Source organism: Ursus americanus, chromosome 15, assembly GCF_024610735.1.
Source record: "Ursus americanus isolate L20-20 chromosome 15, mUrsAme1.1.p, whole genome shotgun sequence".
Lineage (NCBI taxonomy): Eukaryota > Metazoa > Chordata > Mammalia > Carnivora > Ursidae > Ursus > Ursus americanus.
The window spans coordinates 35,045,391-35,065,905 of record NC_142141.1 but is presented as its reverse complement, the minus strand read 5'-3'; the positions used below and the strand labels follow the sequence as shown (position 1 = coordinate 35,065,905).

At 42.3% G+C, this 20,515-nt stretch overlaps 1 protein-coding gene across 4 annotated transcripts in view; it reads right to left on the bottom strand.

The window, feature by feature from the left end:
• The window catches only part of FYB1 (FYN binding protein 1), a 153,621-nt gene that overhangs the window by 81,105 nt on the left and 52,001 nt on the right, over window positions 1-20,515 (bottom strand). For all 4 annotated transcript variants that reach the window (XM_045787318.2, XM_045787314.2, XM_045787319.2 and 1 more), the window contains exon 2: window positions 11,246-12,389. In XM_045787318.2, the coding sequence (XP_045643274.2) occupies window positions 11,246-12,362 (1,117 nt within the window). In that variant the 5' untranslated portion in view covers window positions 12,363-12,389. The remainder of the gene's footprint in view (window positions 1-11,245; window positions 12,390-20,515) is intronic.

Sequence of the window (20,515 nt, the reverse complement as noted above, 5' to 3'; positions counted from 1 at the left end):
TCTTCTCCCCACCATCCTCCTTCCTCCTCCCCAACTGTAATAGCTCTCACAGCCTGCAGTGTTTCTTAATGTGGTCCAAGGACAACCTGCGTTGGAGCCATTTAGTGATGTGGATAAGTATCCCAATTCCTGGGTCCCATGTGGCTTCTTGAACTAGAAACTGGGGGTTTTCTTATGCAACTTAAAGTCTGAGAATCTTGGAAAGAGTAAGGCCCAATTTTAATGTTTCTTGCTCCTTTTGAATATATGACACATACATTGTTGATCAGAATGTCTATCCATTTTGGCCATCTTTCTCCTTAGAGACCCATCAGGTGTCATAATGTCAGAATGGTCTGGAACACATGTAAGGAACATCGGTTTTCATGGGTATCCTTCTAGTATTTTAGTTCAGGAAAGAATCTGAAAACTTTCAATTCCCAGGTCTGGTAGAAGAAAGCCACTTTCAAGCACTCTTGTTTTTTAGGGATCCCTGGTTATCAGTCATTGAAAACAGATAAGAAGGTCAAACAACCTGACTATCACTCCAACTTGGAACAATTCAGTTCCTGTACTTCCACTGGGATTGTCCAAACTCCCCTGGGCATATTCTATTCATCAACAGCTTGTTCCTGGTAATACAACGGCCATTAATAGTAATATACAATAAAACCACTTCTTCCCCCACTGGCCATCCCCCTCCCATTAACTCCTTCCACCCTCATAAGAAATGGGGAGGTAACCCGTGAATAAAGAACTGCTTATATGCGAAGGAAGGTAATAGTTGAGTGTAAGGTTTGGATCACAGACAGCTGAACTATTCTGAATAAGTAGACAGAGAGTGTTCTCATTCTTCTTTGCCATTAGGAAGGAGGGCTCAGAGAAATAGGAAAAGAAAGGTGAACCACAGGGGATGGCAGGGGAGCCTGAGCTGTAAAACCCCTTTCTGCTTTTGAATTTTTAGCCTAGTTTTAAATTTCTAGCCTCGATGCAGTGTAAATAAACTTCTGGTTCTGACACCTTCTCTGACGTCTGTCATGCACACCAATGCCTTCAATGAGGGGTTTGCGGTGAAAACTAAGGAAAGACTCCAAGTCTTGTTTGGGTGACTTCAGTACAGCGCAGGGGCAGAGAGGCAGTTCCTAAACTGATGCAAGTTAGAGGAGGCTGGAGCTGGAAGCCTGAAGTGACCTTGAGAATTCAAGCCGTGTGCACATTCATTGATCTTCCATGCAAACCATTCGATTTTTCCATGAAACATGGGCTGGCATTTGGCATCAACTTTATCGAGATTTTAAGGAGCACACCAGCAGCTTTTCTATTTTCTGCATTAGGTTTTCCATTTCAAAATCATGTTGGCACGTATAATTAACCACGGTTTCTTAGTAGTTCAGAATTCAGCAACCTCTTTGGTCCTCATGCCTCCATAAATCTCAGCATTTTCTGTAGGCTTTACTAACAGGTCTCATTGACCCAAGAAAGGAGATTTGCAGTGATAATATGGAAGAATAGAAAAGAATAGGATTAAAAAAATAATCACTGCTTGAGTGGCTTTGTTGGCTGAGTGTCTGTCTTCGGCTCAGGTGGGGTTCTCAGTGTCCTGGGATCGAGCACCGTGTTGGCTCCCTACTAAGTGGGAGTCAGCTTCTCCCTCTCTCTTTGCCCCTCCCCGCTCTCACGCTCCCTCCCTCTCTCTTTCTCTCTCTCTCAAATAAATACAATCTTAAAAAAATCATCATAGCTTAGAAGATAAGAATGAAGAAGAAAGCAAGAAAATAGGAGGGAGGCCAATGGTTGGGGGAGTGGTGGAGGTGTCGTTTGCTGGGTTGAGTGGCACAGGCCATCTGTCATAGACTGAATGTTTGTGTTCCCCAAATTCAAATGTTGATATGTAATCCCCAGTGTGATGGTGCTAAGAGAGTGGACTTTAGGAGGTTGTTGGGGTCATGGCCTCATGAATGGGATTAGTGCCCTTATAAAAGAGACCCCAGAGAGCTCCCTCATGGCTCTGCCATGGGAGGATGCAGTGAGAAGACAACCAGAAAGTGGGTTCTCACTAGACACCAAATCTGCCAGCACCTTGATCTTGGACTTCGCCACCTTCAGAACTGTGAGAGATAAATTTCTGTTGTCTCTAAGCCACCAGTATTTTTGTAATAGCAGTCTGGACTAAGATACGACATCACCTTGTAATAGTCCGCACGGCCAGTTGGTCCATTAGATAATCACGCAGAGTTAGTGAAGAAAGCATGAATTCCCAACAGGCAGATAGAGATCTAGCAGAAGATCTAGAAACCTCATCTCCTGGGGCGCCTGGGTGGCACAGCGGTTAAGCGTCTGCCTTCGGCTCAGGGCGTGATCCCGGCGTTATGGGATCGAGCCCCACATCAGGCTCCTCCGCTATGAGCCTGCTTCTTCCTCTCCCACTCCCCCTGCTTGTGTTCCCTCCTTTGCTGGCTGTCTCTCTCTGTCAAATAAATAAATAAAATCTTTAAAAAAAAAAAAAAAAGAAACCTCATCTCCTTGCATGCCACACAGCCAGATCACAATTAATTTCTCCCCAGGAGGACTAAGGACTCAAGGCTTCAGAGAAATCAAAGACAGCCTCTTTCTACAAAATAGTGACGTTTCCTGTCTATTAAACTGCTCTATTGGGTCTAGAAAAATCTTTTTAAATTTAGAGTAACATGAACGACTGAAATTATTTTATAAACGTGATTTATCCTCCTTCCACATGAAACTGCTTTTAAAGAAATGGCTGAGGAGAAAGTCGCGCGCGCGCGCGTGTGTGTGTGTGTGTGTGTGTGTGTGTGTACAACTAAAGTTCTGGAGAGCAGGGAGAAGAAGGGGGTCTTGGAGAAGCCACAGTCTAAACCCTCAGTAACTGAGAGTATATGGGTACAGCAATTTCTTTAAGGTGACAATTTGGAAGAAAAATAGAAAATACTGTAGGATTTAAAAACAAACCACCACGAGAGGCTCTTGTGGTATCAATCTAGGATTCTATCTCCACTTAAAATAGAGGAGCAAAAAAAAATTTTTTTTTCTAGAACAAAGGGAATAAACACGCAACACAGTTTGGATAGCTGTGGTATTTATCTGCCTTGCAATGATTTTGGACAGGTTTTTAGTTGCCTGGTCGTACTTATGATATCACTACACAGGTTGCTCTTGAAAATCAGGTGAGCTACGTTAGGGTTCTGAGAACTAGAAGAAACCCAAGAAAAGAGTGGTGTTCTGCGGCAAGCCCCTTTTCCTGTGCCTCCCCAGACCGGCTGCCACCCCTGGAAAGACACAGGCTCGGTGCCAGGCGTGTGCCGCTGGCTGAAACGGCAGTTGTGCTAGGCGACAGTGCAGCTGCTGAGGGATGCCGACTGCTTTCACAAACACAGACTGCTGTTTCTGCAGCACCACTTCTTGCTTTGGGGAAAGAAAAACCTTGTATGGTTTTCTGTTCAGATTTTTTTTCTGTAGCCAGATGTCTCACCTTCAGTTACTTTTTTCCTGATAGTATCTGTCTATCGCTGTTGGCTGTTCTGCATGTTTTTTCTACCTTCACTATGCCAGACAGAATAAAATATCACCTTTTTTCTTTAGTGGCAATTTAAACGGAAGAGAAATATGTTTTTTTGCCTTTTGCTAGTGGTTAACATGGCAGTTAAAGTCTCCAACTTTTAGACTCTTTCTCTCTTCCTTGTATCTCATGTGTTGGAAAAACAAAGAATCTAGTGCTTTAGATGGTTCTCTGGGCTTTCGCGCCTTGTCATGACTATCATGATTGTGCTTCCTCTAAAAGAATAGGACATTTCCAGGTATATTTGTAAAAACAAGTAGCTGGATTTCTGCTCCTGATGTATACTTTGGTTCTCCAATAATTGGAGTTAATTCTTGTGTTACGTAAGTTAATTTCATTTTGTTTTGAAAATAAAAAAAAAACCATATGCACAAAGAGGTGTTATTCATAAATATTATAAACCCATAATATTTAGAAATAATTTTCATCAAGGCAAACAAAGAAGGAGGCTTTAGTGGCAAAGGTATATTGTGGAAATCCAATCCTTTAAAAAAGGGTTTTATTTGGCCTGGCTTGGAAATAATTTTAGCAGGTTATATGAGGCAAGATATCTCTTGCCCAGAGAACACTGAATTATAACATTTACCCCTTCATCCTATCTACGTTTTAAAAAATTTTAATGTGTGAAAACACAATTAAAAATAAATCGATAAGAGTCTGTATGTATTTAATTATTAGACTATTACATATTTGTTGAGCTTTAGATTTGACTTTCTTCTTAATTTTCCTTTCTCCTGTAAGTTGCAATTTCATCTTAATGCTTTTACCTTTCTGGGTAAAATTTTAAGAATTAAATAATTTTGATCAAATTTGGTATCTATTAAATCGCTTCATATGCATTTTATACTTTATTTAAGGGTAAGTCAGTCATTGTAAAACAAAATTTTTATTTATGTTACAAGTTGCCACGTCTTCTTTGATCTAGCACAAATGCTGCTATGTTGACAATGTCACTGCATCAAGCAATATTTCCATATTTTCTATTGTAAGCTGCTAAAAAATATACCAGCTTCTGCTTGCTTGATCACAGGAAGTTACTACAATAGGGTAAATCATGGCATGTTGCTCCAAACCAGGTTTTACAGAAATTTCTCTTCCCTAAGAGAAGCAATAGTCTCTCTTACAGACATGGTGACTCTCACTGTAAAGAAATTGTTTCCTTGTAAATTAGATAATAAGGATGGACTATTGTTGTGCTAAAATTAATATTAAAAGACTGGCTGGTGCCTGAGCAGTTAAGAAAGAAGTTTAAAGACAAATGGAGCACTGAGCAAGGAACCAGGAACTTAAATATGATGAGGGGATTTTTCGAAGACCGAATGACTTAGACCCTGAAAAGAGGAAACTACCTTCCTCACAGGTCAGCCCCAGGGGTCCTTTCCTCCTGGCTCATTTTCCTACCCAGTATTCGATTCTTCTGCCCGTCTAAGTATAAACTAATTGACTGTAAAAGGCTTAAACTATGATGACTCTCAGGGAATTCGCAGGTTCTCAGAGGTCAGACACTAACCACACTCCAGAGGTAAAACACCCATCAGGTAGCTGGATCTTCCCCTTGCTTCACCTTGACTGTGACCTGAAGACTCCTCAGAATAGATTTCCGGAGTGGTCATCTAAGCATCTTTGACCAAGCATAGTCCAGAGGATATGACACAAGCCGTGGACACTCACTTCATGTGAGTCTCCTTTCTGCCTTGTGAAGGGTGTGAAGTGATGGTCCCTTTGGAAATATTGCTGACACCTAGATTATAACTGAAATATTTAGTTGCTATTAAGTAATGAGGGAGAAGACTTCCAGGATGTCCCTCCTACAATTCCCGAATAAAATTGTAAAAACAAAATAGGGCAAGATAAATATTATCCCAAAGTCGCTTGTGGTCACCACACGCAAAAAAGGGAAAATAACGTAGCTGGATAAATTTCACAAAGTGGTGGCTAGGGGAAGAAACAGAAGGCTTGGGTGTTATAGGAAGCAAATAAAGCTTTCTACTCGTTCCCCAGAACCAGAAGCAATACTGGGGGAAGACAATGATTTTGGGAAAACCTGTGACTTCTCCTTCATACACTCCTGGTTGGAGAAGTGAACTCGGGGGTGAGTCAGCACCCTGGGGAAGGTCAAGGAGAAGCCTATAGCATGAAAGCCCTAAATACCACGACAGGATCACACCAGAGTCAGAAAGGGGATGAGCTGCCACGGGTGGGCTTGCCCTGGTATAGGGCCCAAAATAAAATCTCAGAACATGATAACAGCACCCAGCCCCCAAGACCAGCACAGCTATCTTTCACTCCGCAGAAGATGGATTAAAAACAACACTCAGAGCTGGTGAACTTATCATACTGGATTAGAACACGGAGATGCATTTGTCATTTGTCAGCCAGATCAAAAGAAATGGTGTGATCCCTCTGCATATGGAAGAGAAAATCCCCGAAAACAAAGAGACACATCTTCTCTCAGAAAATGCTGGTGATGGAATGATTGACACTGACATATCTTGGCTAGGTTTTTAAATCTTAAAGACAGAGATTCCTTTGGGAATAGAGACAGAAAATATAATCATTTTTCAAAGGGGAGAATTGAGGGTGGTCTCAGACTGCTCCAAAGTAAAATTAAATGCCAGGATGTAAAGATAAAGACCATGTAGATTGCTAATAACAATGATAAAAACATTAGATTAAAAAAGCCCAAAGGATGCTGTTGGGATAATACAGTGGGGAACAGGCTGTTCGAGAGAACAGGGTTTAGACGGAGGAGCTGGTTTATCTTAGAAGAGTGGAAGTTGAGAACTTGAGGAGAAAGATGAAGAATAGGAAGCTCTTTAGACTTGCCCAGGGGCTTGTGTGGGTAAGAGAGGGGACGCTCTTTCAGAGGCATTTCTGTTTAAGGGTTAAACTCAGGTAAGTTGCCCAATGAATAGTGCTTCCTCAGAAGTTTCAACATAGAAGAGAAGAAAGACCTACAGGTCTTATGGAAAACTGCTTTCCTAGGGACCAAGAAGGGCAAATGAAGTAGAGTGGGCGCAGGCGGGAGCAGAAAGTAAGAGTGGATACCAGCCACGAGGTGCCCCAGGCACCTGGACAGTGAGAAAGCAGAACAACATGGTCCCCTGAAGCTGACCCATGCTTTTGAGAAACTTCCTTTCCAGTCTGTGTACCACAGAGCTTTGCCTCTAGCTCTTCAGTGTTCTGAAATGGCCCAATCTGTGAGATGATTGAGAAAATGAGTCCGGGCATCTGTTTTTTAGGGTATCTTGTTCTTAGACTCCAAGTGCACACTAGTGTATCAGATGTTTGTGGAAACGCTGCTGTTAAGAATCTACTTACCCCTCTCCCAATTTCTTAAATGTGTTTGAGTGTAGAATCCCTTTCCCTTATAATGACTAGGAGCAACACACATTGATGTAACATGATATATAATATCTAATAAGGCAATTTTAGAGAGTATATGTAAAAAGAGAGTGAAGGGAAGGAGAAAAGAGACCGGTTACGGTGTATGAAGGAAATCCTGCCCCCCCCCATCCTTGCTGCTGAAAATAGCCCAAACACCTTTAGGTTCCAAAATGTTGTTGGCTGGATTAGTTGAAGAGTTGCATGAGCAGATAAGGAAGGGGGTCAGTCAAGCTACTAGCCCTTTGCTAACACCTGCTGGGACGCTGGCCTTACCCCTTCAGTTGCTTGGGTGCTTAACTGACCATTCTTAAAGCTAACATATGGAAAGTGAGGCTTAGTTTCTCTCCAGTATTAAGAACAAGACCAGAATAAGGGTTGGATGGAATATTTCTAAGCAGATTTATTACTAACACCACATGCAAACCAATAGTCAAGCCAAGGGATCTTAACAACTGAAACTTTGCTGGTTGGGCACACACGGAGGCTTAGGATGAATTCCTCTCACCAGGAACCAAAAGGAACCAGAGAAAAGGTTAGTTCAGAGAACATTTGGATATGTTAGAATTTTTTTTTTTGAAAGTTTAGGCTTTTGTAGCCCCAAACGGTTCTGGGGGGAAAAAAGCTATTAGCTTCATGTTCGGAAAACAGTATGTTATACTCAAGCTTATGGTTTGCCAGTAAGTAAGCCGAGTAGATCTACAATGTAGACCCTGTGTATAATATTCATTTCACATGGAAGCTCTAGTCAACTGAGTGCAAGTCTATGGACAGAGGTTATCTAATTTGTTAAAGTAATTGCTAAGCTATAGAGAATATTAATACTGAATTCTGATAAAATAGACTTTGAAGGGATGACAAACCTGAGCAACTCTTGAGAATAAATTATTTATGTGCACCAAATAAATAATGTTAAGCAGACTGGTGTCTGTCTCCATGTAGCTTATAGTGGTATTTGTAGTAAAAAACAAATGAACAAACAAAAAAACAGATGTTTCAACCAAAGAACACACACACACACACACACACACACACACACACACAGAGAGAGAGAAGGAAAAGGATTCTTTGAGTGTCCCTTATGCTTGATTTATTATCTCATGATATCCTGTGTTTCATGAGAGAAAGCCTAGGAGGGAGGATGGTGAGGGGGACATGGGCCCTAGAATCAGAGAGACCTAAGCATCAGTCCCACCCCTGCTTAGTCATGTTATGGCCTTGGGCAAGTTACCCAACCTCTCTGAGCTTTAGTTTCTTCAGAGAATTCTTATTTCATTGGGTTCTTGGGAGGAGTGAACAGGGTAATGTGTATCTGGTATGCAACAAGTCCTCCATAAATAATAAACATTTTAATGGCCAATATATTGGACAAAGATGGTAAAAGATGGAGGGTAGGTATGAGGAAGAGCTTTAAGGAACTGGATGTGAACCTGGAAAGGAAGGAATCAGGTAGAAGCCTAAGAAAATATTGTTAGAGTTTCGCAAACCTGCAGAGTTATTACATGAAGCATTGGTTAATTCAAACACTATACACTTTCTGAATATTGTATATTCTTAATCTTCCTAAGTGGAATGCTACATTATTTAGTATGGTTTCGTAAAAGTAGCAGTGGTGGGATCAGGAGTCAGCAGACCTGCCTTTCAAGAAATTCTCCATGTTCAGAAAATAACACATGTGACACATATGCAAGGTTATTTTTTGTAGCGTGATTTCAAACAGAAAAAGTTTGGAAATAATGCACAATGTTCAATCAATTAGGTGGGTCATTCATTTACCAGAATATTATGCAACTCTAAGGAATATTCGATTACCTCTTATTAAAATATGAAAAGATATACAAGATTTTTATAATTTTGTTAAAAACAAGGATCAAAGCATTGCATATAATATTTTACTTCTTGAGTATAAATTTGGGGGAATTAGTATCTATATTTATATTTGCTCACATAAACCTAAGGAAACTGGATGGACACAGAAATTAAGAAAAGTGGTTTTTGTGGGGCAGAGGCTGACAGACAAGGACTGTATGCCATTTTATACTTACTGGTTTTTTGTTTTTTTGTTTTTTTTTTTTTTGAGCTAGATGCAATTTCTATTTAAAAAATAAGTTAAAAAAAATTATGGGGGGCCTGGTGGCTCAGTTGGTTAAGCATCTAACTCTTGGTTTTGACTCAGGTCAGGACCTCAGGGTCATGAGATTGAGCCCTGCTCCGTGCTCAGCTGGGTGTCTCTCTCTCCCTCTCCCTCTGCCCTTTCCCCCTCTCTCCTTCTCTCTCTCTTTCTAAAATAAATAAATAAATAAATAAATAAATAAATAAATAAATAAATAAAATCTTCTTAAAAAGTGAAAAAAAATTTAAATGCTTGCAAAAATGTGAATGCTTTAAAGGGGTGTTATTCATAATTTGAAGTTTGGGATCAGATTGCTTTATCCTGACACTAACCTGAGGTCAGTTCAAATTAAGAAGGATTGAGTTTTGATTTGTGAAAGCGGTGGATGAAGAGGGAACAAGGTCCCTTTTGGAGCATAATACATCCCAAGGGATCAGAGTTGGAGGTGGGGAACATTATGAGAGGATTTAGAGTCTAAATTGTGTCCTGGGGCACCGGAGCAGTGGGGAGGCAGGTCATGATAGGGGAAAAAGGAGAAAGAGGGCAAGGATCCACTCTGCCTACCAGGCAATTTTGCCTGGGTCCCTTGGAACTTTATTGCACTGAAAGCTCAGTACTGCCCTTGCCAGAACCATAGAGCCAGAGGACTTCATTAACATTTCAACAGCATGACACCAGACAACCAGTGACTGTCACCCAAACCTGGGAGCTGAGTGGAAATAAAGATGGAGCACGTGGAAGAAAACTCCCAAGGATTTCTGCTTAACACCACCACAGTTTCCCTGGTCTGAAGTTAGAGCCATAAGATGGAGGTTATGATAGCTAACTTTTTATCCGAGGCACAGAGGAACTAAGGGAAGGGATCTTTTAGAAGTTTTCACAAAAATAACATTTCTGAGTTATGGACCAGTATTAACATGAGAAGGTGACAGAGAAGGACACAAGTATAACGGCTGAATTTTTCTAGAAGACGGATGATCATGGCATCACTTCAAATGTGCTTTCTACATGATAGATTAACGGGGGGGGGGCATTGGATCACTAATCTGTTGTTTAGCAGCCAGAATATCGATCTATTGCATGGTGATGCATTGTAAGCGATATATTGCAAGATGTTTTTGCAAAGCTGGAAAAGAAAAACCACCTTTACACCTAGAACTTCTTTAATTAGGCCATAGTTTTATAAGGGAAAAAATATGTCTGATAGAGGTGTGGTCCCTATGCCACTCTGTATAAGCATCCTTTCTCCACCTTCCCCAACAATAAACAATAATTGCACATAATTGGCCTAAAATATTAATCGTTTCAGGCATAAATGAGCTTCTGTCATCACTGTGCGGGGGTCACCAATCTTTACCAAGTCATTCAGCATCAAATTTTAGCATGTGCCATAGGATCGTCCCATCTCTGGTAGGAAATGAAACTATTTTCCCAGAAGGAGACTAATGAGTCCCTTTGGCTGGCTTACGGTCCTAGTTCTGCACTATTTGAGGAATCAGCCAAGTTCAGAAAGCTTTACCCTTTATCCAGAACACAGCTGAGATATCAAACAGAAAGTGGTGTTTCACGAGCCCTGCTCATCTCTTCTTTGAATATCGGGCTTAGGAAACACATGATGACTTTTCGGACACTGACAATCGCTTGACCGTCTGGGCTGGAGGCTTTGCTGCGAGGGGCCGCTGCCCGCGGCGTGGGGCACAGAGCCGCCTCCCTGGCCTCCACCTGTCGCGTGCCAGCAGCACCCTCCAGTCGTGACAGTCAGAACTGCCTCCAGGCGCTGCCAAACGTCCCCGGGCATCAACACTGACCGAGCTGGAGAGGCCCCGACTTAGAGGGTTATTCATCTTTCTGTCTAGCTCTTTCGCGGTAGTAAGGGGAACACACCTCAGCCTCATTCAGCAGAAATGAAACCCAGCGAAGGATGTAAATGAAAGCAAAACCATTTATCAATCAAATGCATATATTTCCCTCCAGCCGCCAAAGGCAGCCCCTGAGGCATTTTCTCGCAGAACTAAGGATTTTTACCTCTCCGACCTCACCCACCAAAGGAAAAAAAGTGCCAAAGCCGAGTGGCCACATACACAGGGGTACCAGGGATGGACTCGTTCCTTGGTATAATTTTTCCCCCAGAGGGTCAAACACCCTCTGCGGTAGAACAAAAGCATGGTCACTAGCGAAACGAGAAAAGAACTCACTGTTTGCAGAAGCGGCTGCTCTAAGGAATTTGGTCAGGTCCACATGAGGGGGTCTGCTGGGTTTCGGGGGCGGCGGGCCCAAGGTAAACAAGGGAGGCAGGGGCTTCCGCTTGGGGGTCGCTGCACTCTTGTCTCCCTTTTCCTTGTCTTGACTTTGGCTCCACGGCCCTGTCGCTGTCAACTTAGAAGGCGTCTTAGGGAACTTGGCAGGAGGAGCCCCAGAGGCGGGCTCCTCCTGATTCATTTTGCTCAGGAAGATGTTCTTGGCAGCATCTATCTTCCTATCTTCTCTTTTCTCTTCAGCATTTCTGGACAGGCCCGGGCTTCCTCTGTTCGCAGCAGGTTTCAGAACCACACCAGAAAAGGGCGAACTGGACATCTCGCCCCCGTGGTCTTTATTTTCCTGGGCGCCGGTTTTGGCCTTGGCTCCTAAGGGAGCCGGGGGTCCTTTGTGGAGAGACGCGTTCTTGGTGGGGCTCTCGTCTTCGTGGGTGTCCTCAGTACTTGGGGTTGGCTTCTGGCCGAAGGCAGGTTTGGGGAAGAGGGGCTTGGGGTCATGGTCTTGGGAGGCGGACAGGAACTTGCCTTTCACCCCAGCCAGCTTGGGGAACGCTTGCTTCTGCTCAGCTTCCGGGGCCGGAGGATGAGACCCCGGCTTGGGGCCTGGTGGCTTTAAGTCATGGTCTTGGTTTGCACTGTGAGGCGAAGGCTTATTCCCAGGGGGCCGGGGAAACACGGGTTTGGCATCATCCTTGGGCACGGTGACGGGCTTGGGGCCTAGAGGTTTCGGGAATCCCACTTTCACCTCGGGGTCTCTGGTGGCCGAGTTTGGCGGCGGTCCAAATCTTTGGCCCACTCCCGTCGGCTTTAGAAATGGGGGTTTGGGCTCCTTGTCAGGCTTTTCCTCAGACGTGGGTTTCACGGCCAGAGGTGGCTTTGGGGACCCAAACTTAGGTACGTTGCTAGGTCCCGCAGGAGGGCTGGCACTTCCTTGGTTGTTGAACAGATTCTTTCTGGCTTGTACTCCCGAAGGTGAGTTTTGCCCAGTGACTTTGAAGGGGCGGTTGCTGACAGAGACCTCTTCCGTGGGGTTGCCCCCTGTGTTAAACTTCGCCATGAGGGACTTCACATCTGCTTTTGTATCCTACAAGCACAGGGAACAAAAACTAGCTGAGAGCCAGAAGTCTTAATTGCACAATTTAAAATACTACACTCTGAAGGGCTTCCTGGTCTGAGGCCTGCGGCGTCGCTGATTGGTTAGGGAGACATTGTAACATTTATCTTCCTCTATGGCAAAATCGGTTGTGAGAGTTTCTTGAAGGGGGAGGGCTAGTGTTGTGCAGATACTGTTTAGGATTTTTTTTTTTTTTTTTTTGCTTGCTTGTCTTACACTGACTTGCTTATTTCTATTTAAGTGACAATTGACCTTTTTTTTCTTTGCCTCCCTGTCTCTCCCCCTCTTCTGCTGGATTTACTCTTTACTTGGCATTTATCTATTTTGTTTCACTTGAAAAAAAAATATGGAAGTGGCTAAGAAGGGACTCCTTCCATATTTTACAGTTGAGTCTCTGAAATAGAAACTACCCTTGAAAAAATGAAAGTAAGCTCTTCTGTAAATTCAGGTTGAATGCTTTCTGTAGCAGGGCCACGTTTAACAGCTCTGTGGTTTGCAAGAGCTCTCCTGTTCCCGCCCGCAGTTAAGGTGCATCTGCTTGGTAAACAGGAGATGTGGCAGAAAAACTCATTTGGATAAGTAAGTAGAAAGCGAGTTTCCCGACTTATTTATAAATATCGAGTGCTCCTGATTCAAGGGCAACCAGATGAGCAGGCAGAATGTGCTCACCTTCCAGACTGGTCCTGTCTCGGGGGCTCAGGCTGGGGGAGGGGACCAGGAAGCAGTAGAGACTGGCTGGGAAGTCTCATATCCAGCTTTCTTGCTTCTCCAGTCTCGTCTCTTCTATAAGGACATGTAATACTCCTTCTGAGAAGTCCTGCCACACAGTCTCTGTCCTCGACTAGAATTAGGATGTGACTCAGTAAAGAAAGCAGGCAAATAGTCACCCTTCTCTGTGAAGGTGACTTTCCGCTTAATCTGGAAACATTCATGGTGTGCTCTCTCTTTCTCTCCAAAGCAAGGATTTGAAGTTTTCTAGTTCTAGAAATATTTGAAAATCAGTAGCGTTAAAAAAAATCACTGAAGATACACATGCAGCCATGACAGTACCCATTTCCATGACATCCATGACAATGTCCAATATCCATTTCTGCCATATACCTGACAGAACCCAAAATTCTCCTAGAAAACATTTTCTTTCTTCCTACCACCACCTATCTGGCCACATACCCAAATACATTTTGCCTTTTGAGACCCCAAAACCACAAAACCAGAGCATGGGCTCAATATATGGAAACTATTATTATTAGAAATATTAAGTAGCATGTTGAAGGGCTCACAGCCAGGAACTATGAGCACAGGGATGCACAGGCAGGTGTGTCTAGGGCTCTGAAGTCCAGAAAGGGTCTCATTCCTTTTTGTATCCCCACAACCCCTGGACCAGGGCCTGGCACCTTCAGGCTTCTTCTTTTTTATTTATTATTTTTTTAAAGATTTTATTTATTTATTTGACAGAGAGAAAGACAGCCAGCGAGAGAGGGAACCCAAGCAGGGGGAGTGGGAGAGGAAGAAGCAGGCTCCCAGCAGAGGAACTGATGTGGGGCTCGATCCCAGAACACCGGGATCATGCCCTGAGCCGAAGGCAGATGCCCAACCGCTGTGCCACCCAGGCGCCCCCCTTCAGGCTTCTAATGCATATTTGGGGAAATAAAACTTGGCACTGAGCTGAATACTGTGAATAGCAATTTAAAAGAAATGGTGCCCTCAGCTGGAGTTTTTCTTTGTACCAAACTGCAGTGCCCATGTATTTGCAGGATGGGAGAAAGGGACTTAGGTACTAGAAGGAGAAAACCAGATGACAGCAACATTTTCCAGCTTGAATTTTGCTCCTTTAACTTACTATCCTATCTCCAAGTTGCTGAAAACATCTTGTTTTCTACCTTGCTTCCTTGAGCACTTTTTTTTTTTTTTTTTAATCCCCATGATTTCCTGCAATCCTTGAACAATCCCTGAGGCAATAGGCAGGAAGATAGCAGAATAAGGAGAGTTTGGGTGTTTGGGGACAGTTGGATGATGGGAGCAGATGGGTCCTTCCCTGAACCCTCCCAAGGAGATCAGAGCTGCAGAGGACTCCAAACCTTAACACAAGATACATGAAGAAGTAATAGTACGAAAATTTGTTCCTGGGGCGCCAGGGTAGCTCAGTTGGCTAAGCGTCTGCTTTCGGCTCAGGTCATGATCCCAGGGCCCTGGAATCGAGCCCCGTGTCAGGCTCCCTGCTTAGTGGGGAGTCTGCTTCTCCCTCTCCCTATGCCCTTCCCCCAGCTCATGCTCACGCATGTGTGAGCTCTCTCTCTCTCTCTCAAATCAATCAATCAATCAATCTAAAAAAATAAATTAGCTCCCCACATGTAAGAAAGTCTGTCTCCAGGGAAGAACTCTTATTCTGGACTTATTCCATATTTTGCAATTTATATTCTAGATCTATTATTTATTCTAGATTTATAACAAGAGATTACATTGCAGAGTAGTTAATAACACAGACTAGGAGGTCAGACTGCCTGGGTTTGAATCTTACTAGCTGTTTAACCTAGGGCAGGGTACAGATTCTCTGGGCCTTAGTTTGCTCACTTCTATCCGAGGGATCATAATGCCGTGTCATGGGGCCGTTGGACGATGCAACTAATCTCTGTAAGGCACTCTTAAAGTGTTTATAATGTAAGACAGTTTCCTATTTTTATACAGCAAGAGAAGCCTTAGGAATCATCTGGCCCGCCTCTCTCACTGCACTGGAGAGGAAACAGCAACCAAAAGATTAAAGCAATATCCTTCTTAGTCACAGAGACTTCTTATCTTGGATTTCATGGGGGAAAACCCATGAAACACACTAACCCAATGTCAAACTTCACATCCTGGTTTTAGTCTAGAAAATTTGGAAGGGGTCGATTTGGAATTGGAACGTAGTCTCTTAGCTGCCCACCCAGACCCAGGAGGCAGGGCAGCGTCATGGTTAATAACCCAGGCTCTAGAATTATCGACTTGGGTGCAAATCTTGACTTTGCCATTTACTGGCTACATGACCTAGCAAGTTTCTTAACCTCTCTGGGCTCAGTTTTCTTCATCTGTAAAATAAGAATAATAACAGTACCTATTTTTCTGCAGGGTTTTGTTCTTAAATCAGTATGAAATGGGTTAATGCATGTACATTATGTTCTAATTTTAAATCAATGTGACTGAAACAAATATACTGCTGGATAACATAATGGAGTTACTAAGTTTGAGATTGGTTTATCCACAGTTTTAAACTTTTCATTGAACATCGAAAGATAGGGAAAGAAATAGTAATACGTTCTTATGTAGGACACTTTGAAGAAACAGGAATAGCCCCTGAGCTTACACTAACATGTCTGACAAATCAATAGCCCAAACTCTATCAATATGTAACCACTTACATGGCTGCTTGGCTTTAGAAGTTGTTTCATCATTATTATTGTCAGAAGTTTATTGGACAAACTTTTTAACACCCAGATTTGCCCTTAATCTTAACAGTAATAACTAGATTTCTTCCATAATGATAAGTATAGAAAGGCAAAAATGATTAAAATAATTTTTTTTTAAATTCTCCCATCCTGATTTCATTGTAGATTGAACAGCCATTCCATTTTCCAGGGTTCTTTTTACTTTTTAAAAAGTTAACAAGAGGGGTGCCTGCGTGGCTTAGTCGGTTAAGCATCCGACTCTTGGTTTTGGCTCAGGTCGTGATCTCAGGGTCGTGGGGTTGAGCCTCGTGCTCTGTGGGGAGTCTGCTTGAGATTCTCTCTCTCCCTCTCCCTCTGCTCCTTCCCTCTCTAGTGCACCTCTCTCTCTCTCTCTCTCTCAAAGAAATAAATAAATCTTAAAAAAAAAATTAAAAAGAGTGTAGGAGCCATGTATCATTGTATGATAGAGTGAAAAGTCAGTCAACTCTAAGCATTGAAACTCCAAGCCCTATTGCCCCAGTTCTAGGGGTATCATATATCCCGACTTCCCAGTATAAGACAAGTTTATGCCTACTGTTCTGGAATAACTGTTAATAACATTCACATTTACTCTCAACATTGACCTGCTTTAAACATAAATTACATAGTGAATTTACCCAGTTCCTCACCAGGGCAACTACTGTCCTCAGTTTCTTATGTACATTTCTAAGCTGTGCATATACAAATATATATAAACACACACACACACACACACACACACACACACACACACATCCTTCCTATCCCTACTTTTTGCACAAGTGGAAACTCCTGCTTTGCAGTCTTCTTTTTTCCAGAACTGATATTCAGTTTGCTACACACCCGCACAGCTGGGTATATCATCAACAACCATTCTGATTGCTTGGTACCTTGTGCGACTCCAGCTGTTAAATATTTTCAATATTAACTCTGTTATTTTCCCTTATAATTGATCCATATCAGTGCATATTATTTGCACAAACTTTTTTAAAAGATAGATTTTATTTTATTTTTTATTTTTAGAACAGATTTAGATTTACAAAAGAACTGAGAAGATAGTACAGACAGTTGTCATATACTTTGCACCTCGTTTCTCCTTATTAACACTTGACATTGGTTTGCAGGACTTTTTAAACTTTTTTTTTTTTTTTAAGATTTTATTTATTTATTCGACAGAGATAGAGACAGCCAGCGAGAGAGGGAACACAGCAGGGGAGTGGGAGAGGAAGAAGCAGGCTCATAGCGGAGGAGCCTGATGTGGGGCTCGATCCCATAACGCCGGGATCACGCCCTGAGCCAAAGGCAAACGCTCAACCGCTGTGCCACCCAGGCGCCCCAGGACTTTTTAAACTTTTAATGACTTAAAGATTGGGCTCCTACTTATTCTTAAGAAGAGGTATTTTACATCTGGGAGACCTCAGAGTTCAGGATATTTAAAGCAAATCAAGCATTTCATCTCAAATTACTTAAGTTTCTCTTTCAAAGTCATCTGAAGCAATTCATTATTATTGCCATCTGTTATATACCTATATAATGTTTAAGTCCAAACTACTCCCATTCATTGCTCTATAATTACACAGATGTAATTGTAGAAATGCTCTTGATAGAAATGAATTTCCTTTAGCCCCCATATATTTTTCCTTCCTCAGAATTATGTATCTTCACTGACGTAAACTTATCACATTCGCCACAGCCCCTAGGAAGACGGCTGCTAGCAAAAAGGGCTTTGCTACATCCTCTGGGTTTCTAGTTAACAACTCTAGATTCCAGAAAATCTTTCTTTGCTTTTATTATTATTTGAAAATAATGGATCAAGTACATACTTAAACAAAGGCTGAGATGACATTTAAGACAGACATCAAGAAACTGTACACATTCCCTTTGTACCAGTTTGTCTACATATTTTCATATGAAAAATTAAAAACACCCTATGACTGTTGTTGATAACAGGGTTTTGCTTGGTTTTGGATTTATTTTTAGAGTGCTCATACTTTTTTTAAAGATGTTATTTATTTATTTGAGAGAAAGAGAGAGAGAGTGAGCACAACTTGGTAGGGGAGGAGCAGAGGAGAGGGAGAAGCAGACTCCCCCATGAGCAGGGAGCCCAACACGGGGCTCAGTTCCCATGACCTGAGCCGAAGGCAGACGGTTGACCAATTGAGCCACCCAGGCGCCCCTACACTGCTCATACTTTTAAATGTATATTGAATATTAGATTAATCCATGGTTTTCAATGAGAAGCACTTTTGGCAATGTCTGGAGAAAGCCTTGATTGAAATGACTGGCTGAGGGAATGCTCTTGGCATCCAGTGAGTAGAGGCCAGAGATACTGCTGAGCGCCCTACAACGCACAGGACAGCTCCTCAACAAAGCGTTATCGGTCCAAACAGTCCCCAGGTTGAGAAGCCCTGAGCTAATCTTACTGCTCCTGGATTATTGGGAATACCTTATCAGAAAGTCCACCTTTAATTTTTTGTAATAGAATATAATCTAAAATCTATAAATACCTAAAAAAAAAACCAAAACAAACGAAAACCCTCAAACCCATAAATAATACAAAAAAAAACCCCCAAACCAACAACCATTAGAGATCGTTTTCAAAGTTCCATGTCTTTGAAAGTCTCATCTTTGTTAAGTTTCATTTATAAAGCACAAAAGAAATTAAAACAGCCACAAATCATGGGTAACTAATAGATTTAAAATAACTGAAGCCTCATTTTACCTCTGTAAGATGTGTTTGTGTTACTTTCGTAATTAAAGCATGAGGAGAGCAAACCACTCTTAGGGATGCTGTTATTCTCCCTATATAGGCCAGGGAAAAAGAGAAGAAAGTGCTTTGCACTGGATTGCATGTAATGCTTTTCATCATGAGGGAGACAGTAATTAATAATAGTTGACCCAAATTGGTTTGTTTCTTTCTTTCATCATTGATCAATTTTATTGTATGTGCATTTTCTTTCTTATTTTTATTGTTTCTTTTTTTACTGTAAAGTCATGTTTTACCCATGACTTATGGTCTGAATTGATGGTTCTTCTCATTGAATAAAATTAGTTCCGACCACTGCTGCCATTACCCGGACGATGGCATCAAAGGATAACAGGAGGTTGCAAGGAGGTGCATATGTAAAGGGAAAATGTCCCAGGAAGCCAGACCCAGGCCTGCCCAAGGCTTCAGAGACTGTAGTCAGAGTGAATGGAAGAGGGAAGAAGGCAGGTGAGGGCATGGTGCCGTACGAGAAAACCCAGCTTCTACCAGGGTCATGGGCCATGTTGCTCAAACCCATTCAGCAAAGGATTGATAAGAAGGTATAATAAAAAGACTGAGAAGATAGAAAGTTCTTTCTTAAGCCAAATAAACTTGCCATCCTTGAGGTAGGAAGCAGGCTGGTGAAAATTTGTGATATACTCAAGCAGTTCAAACTTTCACAGGGCAATGGTATTCAACTTCACTGGTTTCTATTGACTAGATTAAAGAAAATAACATACGTTCCCCACGACCAAGTCCTCCTCCCCTTCTGAGTGGGCTCGCACGCACTCACACAAGAATGATAAGTTGTCTTTTCTTTTTAAAGAGACTTAATCTCTACTCAATAAACTTGGAACAAGGAATTGTTTTAATCTGAAAATGAGCTTTCTTAAAACCGTTTATTGTCAGAAATTACATAATAAAACCATTTTCCTTGGTATTGGTTGTAAAGATAGAGTTAATGGAAGTTGGCTGAAAGTACAGTACTTGTGACAACTTCTCACAAAATGGCAGATGGTGGGTTGCACTAGAGATAATGAAACTTTGGTACACTTTTTTCATCCCCATTAACACTGTCTAAATATTTAGGTACTTAATGCACCATAATTTAAGTACTTACTGTGTATATTCTGTTTCCCCAACGAGATGTAAAAGCAGGAACCTAGATTTATTTTTCTTCCTCAAAAACAGTACCCCTCTGCCACCATCCATTCAAACAAGCACTTCCTAATGCCTGGCGCATTTCTTTCCATAATATCTATCCCACATATTATACTGGCTGATGGGCTGAATTTACTTGAATTTCACCATGACTAAGCACACAGATGATAGCTGGGGACATGATTTCCTTAGCTTCTTCAAGAGTGTTGAACCCGTCATGAATCTATTTTTAAGAGCTCTCTATCTAACAGGGTCTCTACCTCATTGCGAATGTGCTGTGATGGATTCCAGTTGGCTGAGCCTCTGAGGTTGGAGGGAGCACCAGGCCCCTCTTCAACAGGATGTGGGAACGTGCTTCTCACCGCAAATTGAGTTCTTAGGGCAAGATCAGGCTGCTGCAGACTGGGCAAGGGCACAGGGAGGAGGGGCTGGTGGCGGAAGCCACCTTACATTTTTCTCCGTGACTTGTAAAGGTGGAGCTGGAACTGCAGACAACCCAGCAGCCAGCCTTGTGTGCTGAGGTGTAATATAGTCAGAAGAAGACACCTGGCATGAGTGGGGTCTCTCTGGGAGCCATGTTGCTTGGCTCCCCTCAACACAGGTGAACTTGGCCATTGTCCTGCAGGAGGCTGGCCTAAGTGCCTTAACAGGAAACCTCTCTATCATTACTCCCTCTTGTATTACCTCAGGCACCTGTTCCTACTGTGTCCTCTCTTTTAGAGTGAATTGAAGTAGAAGAACAAGATAGTCCA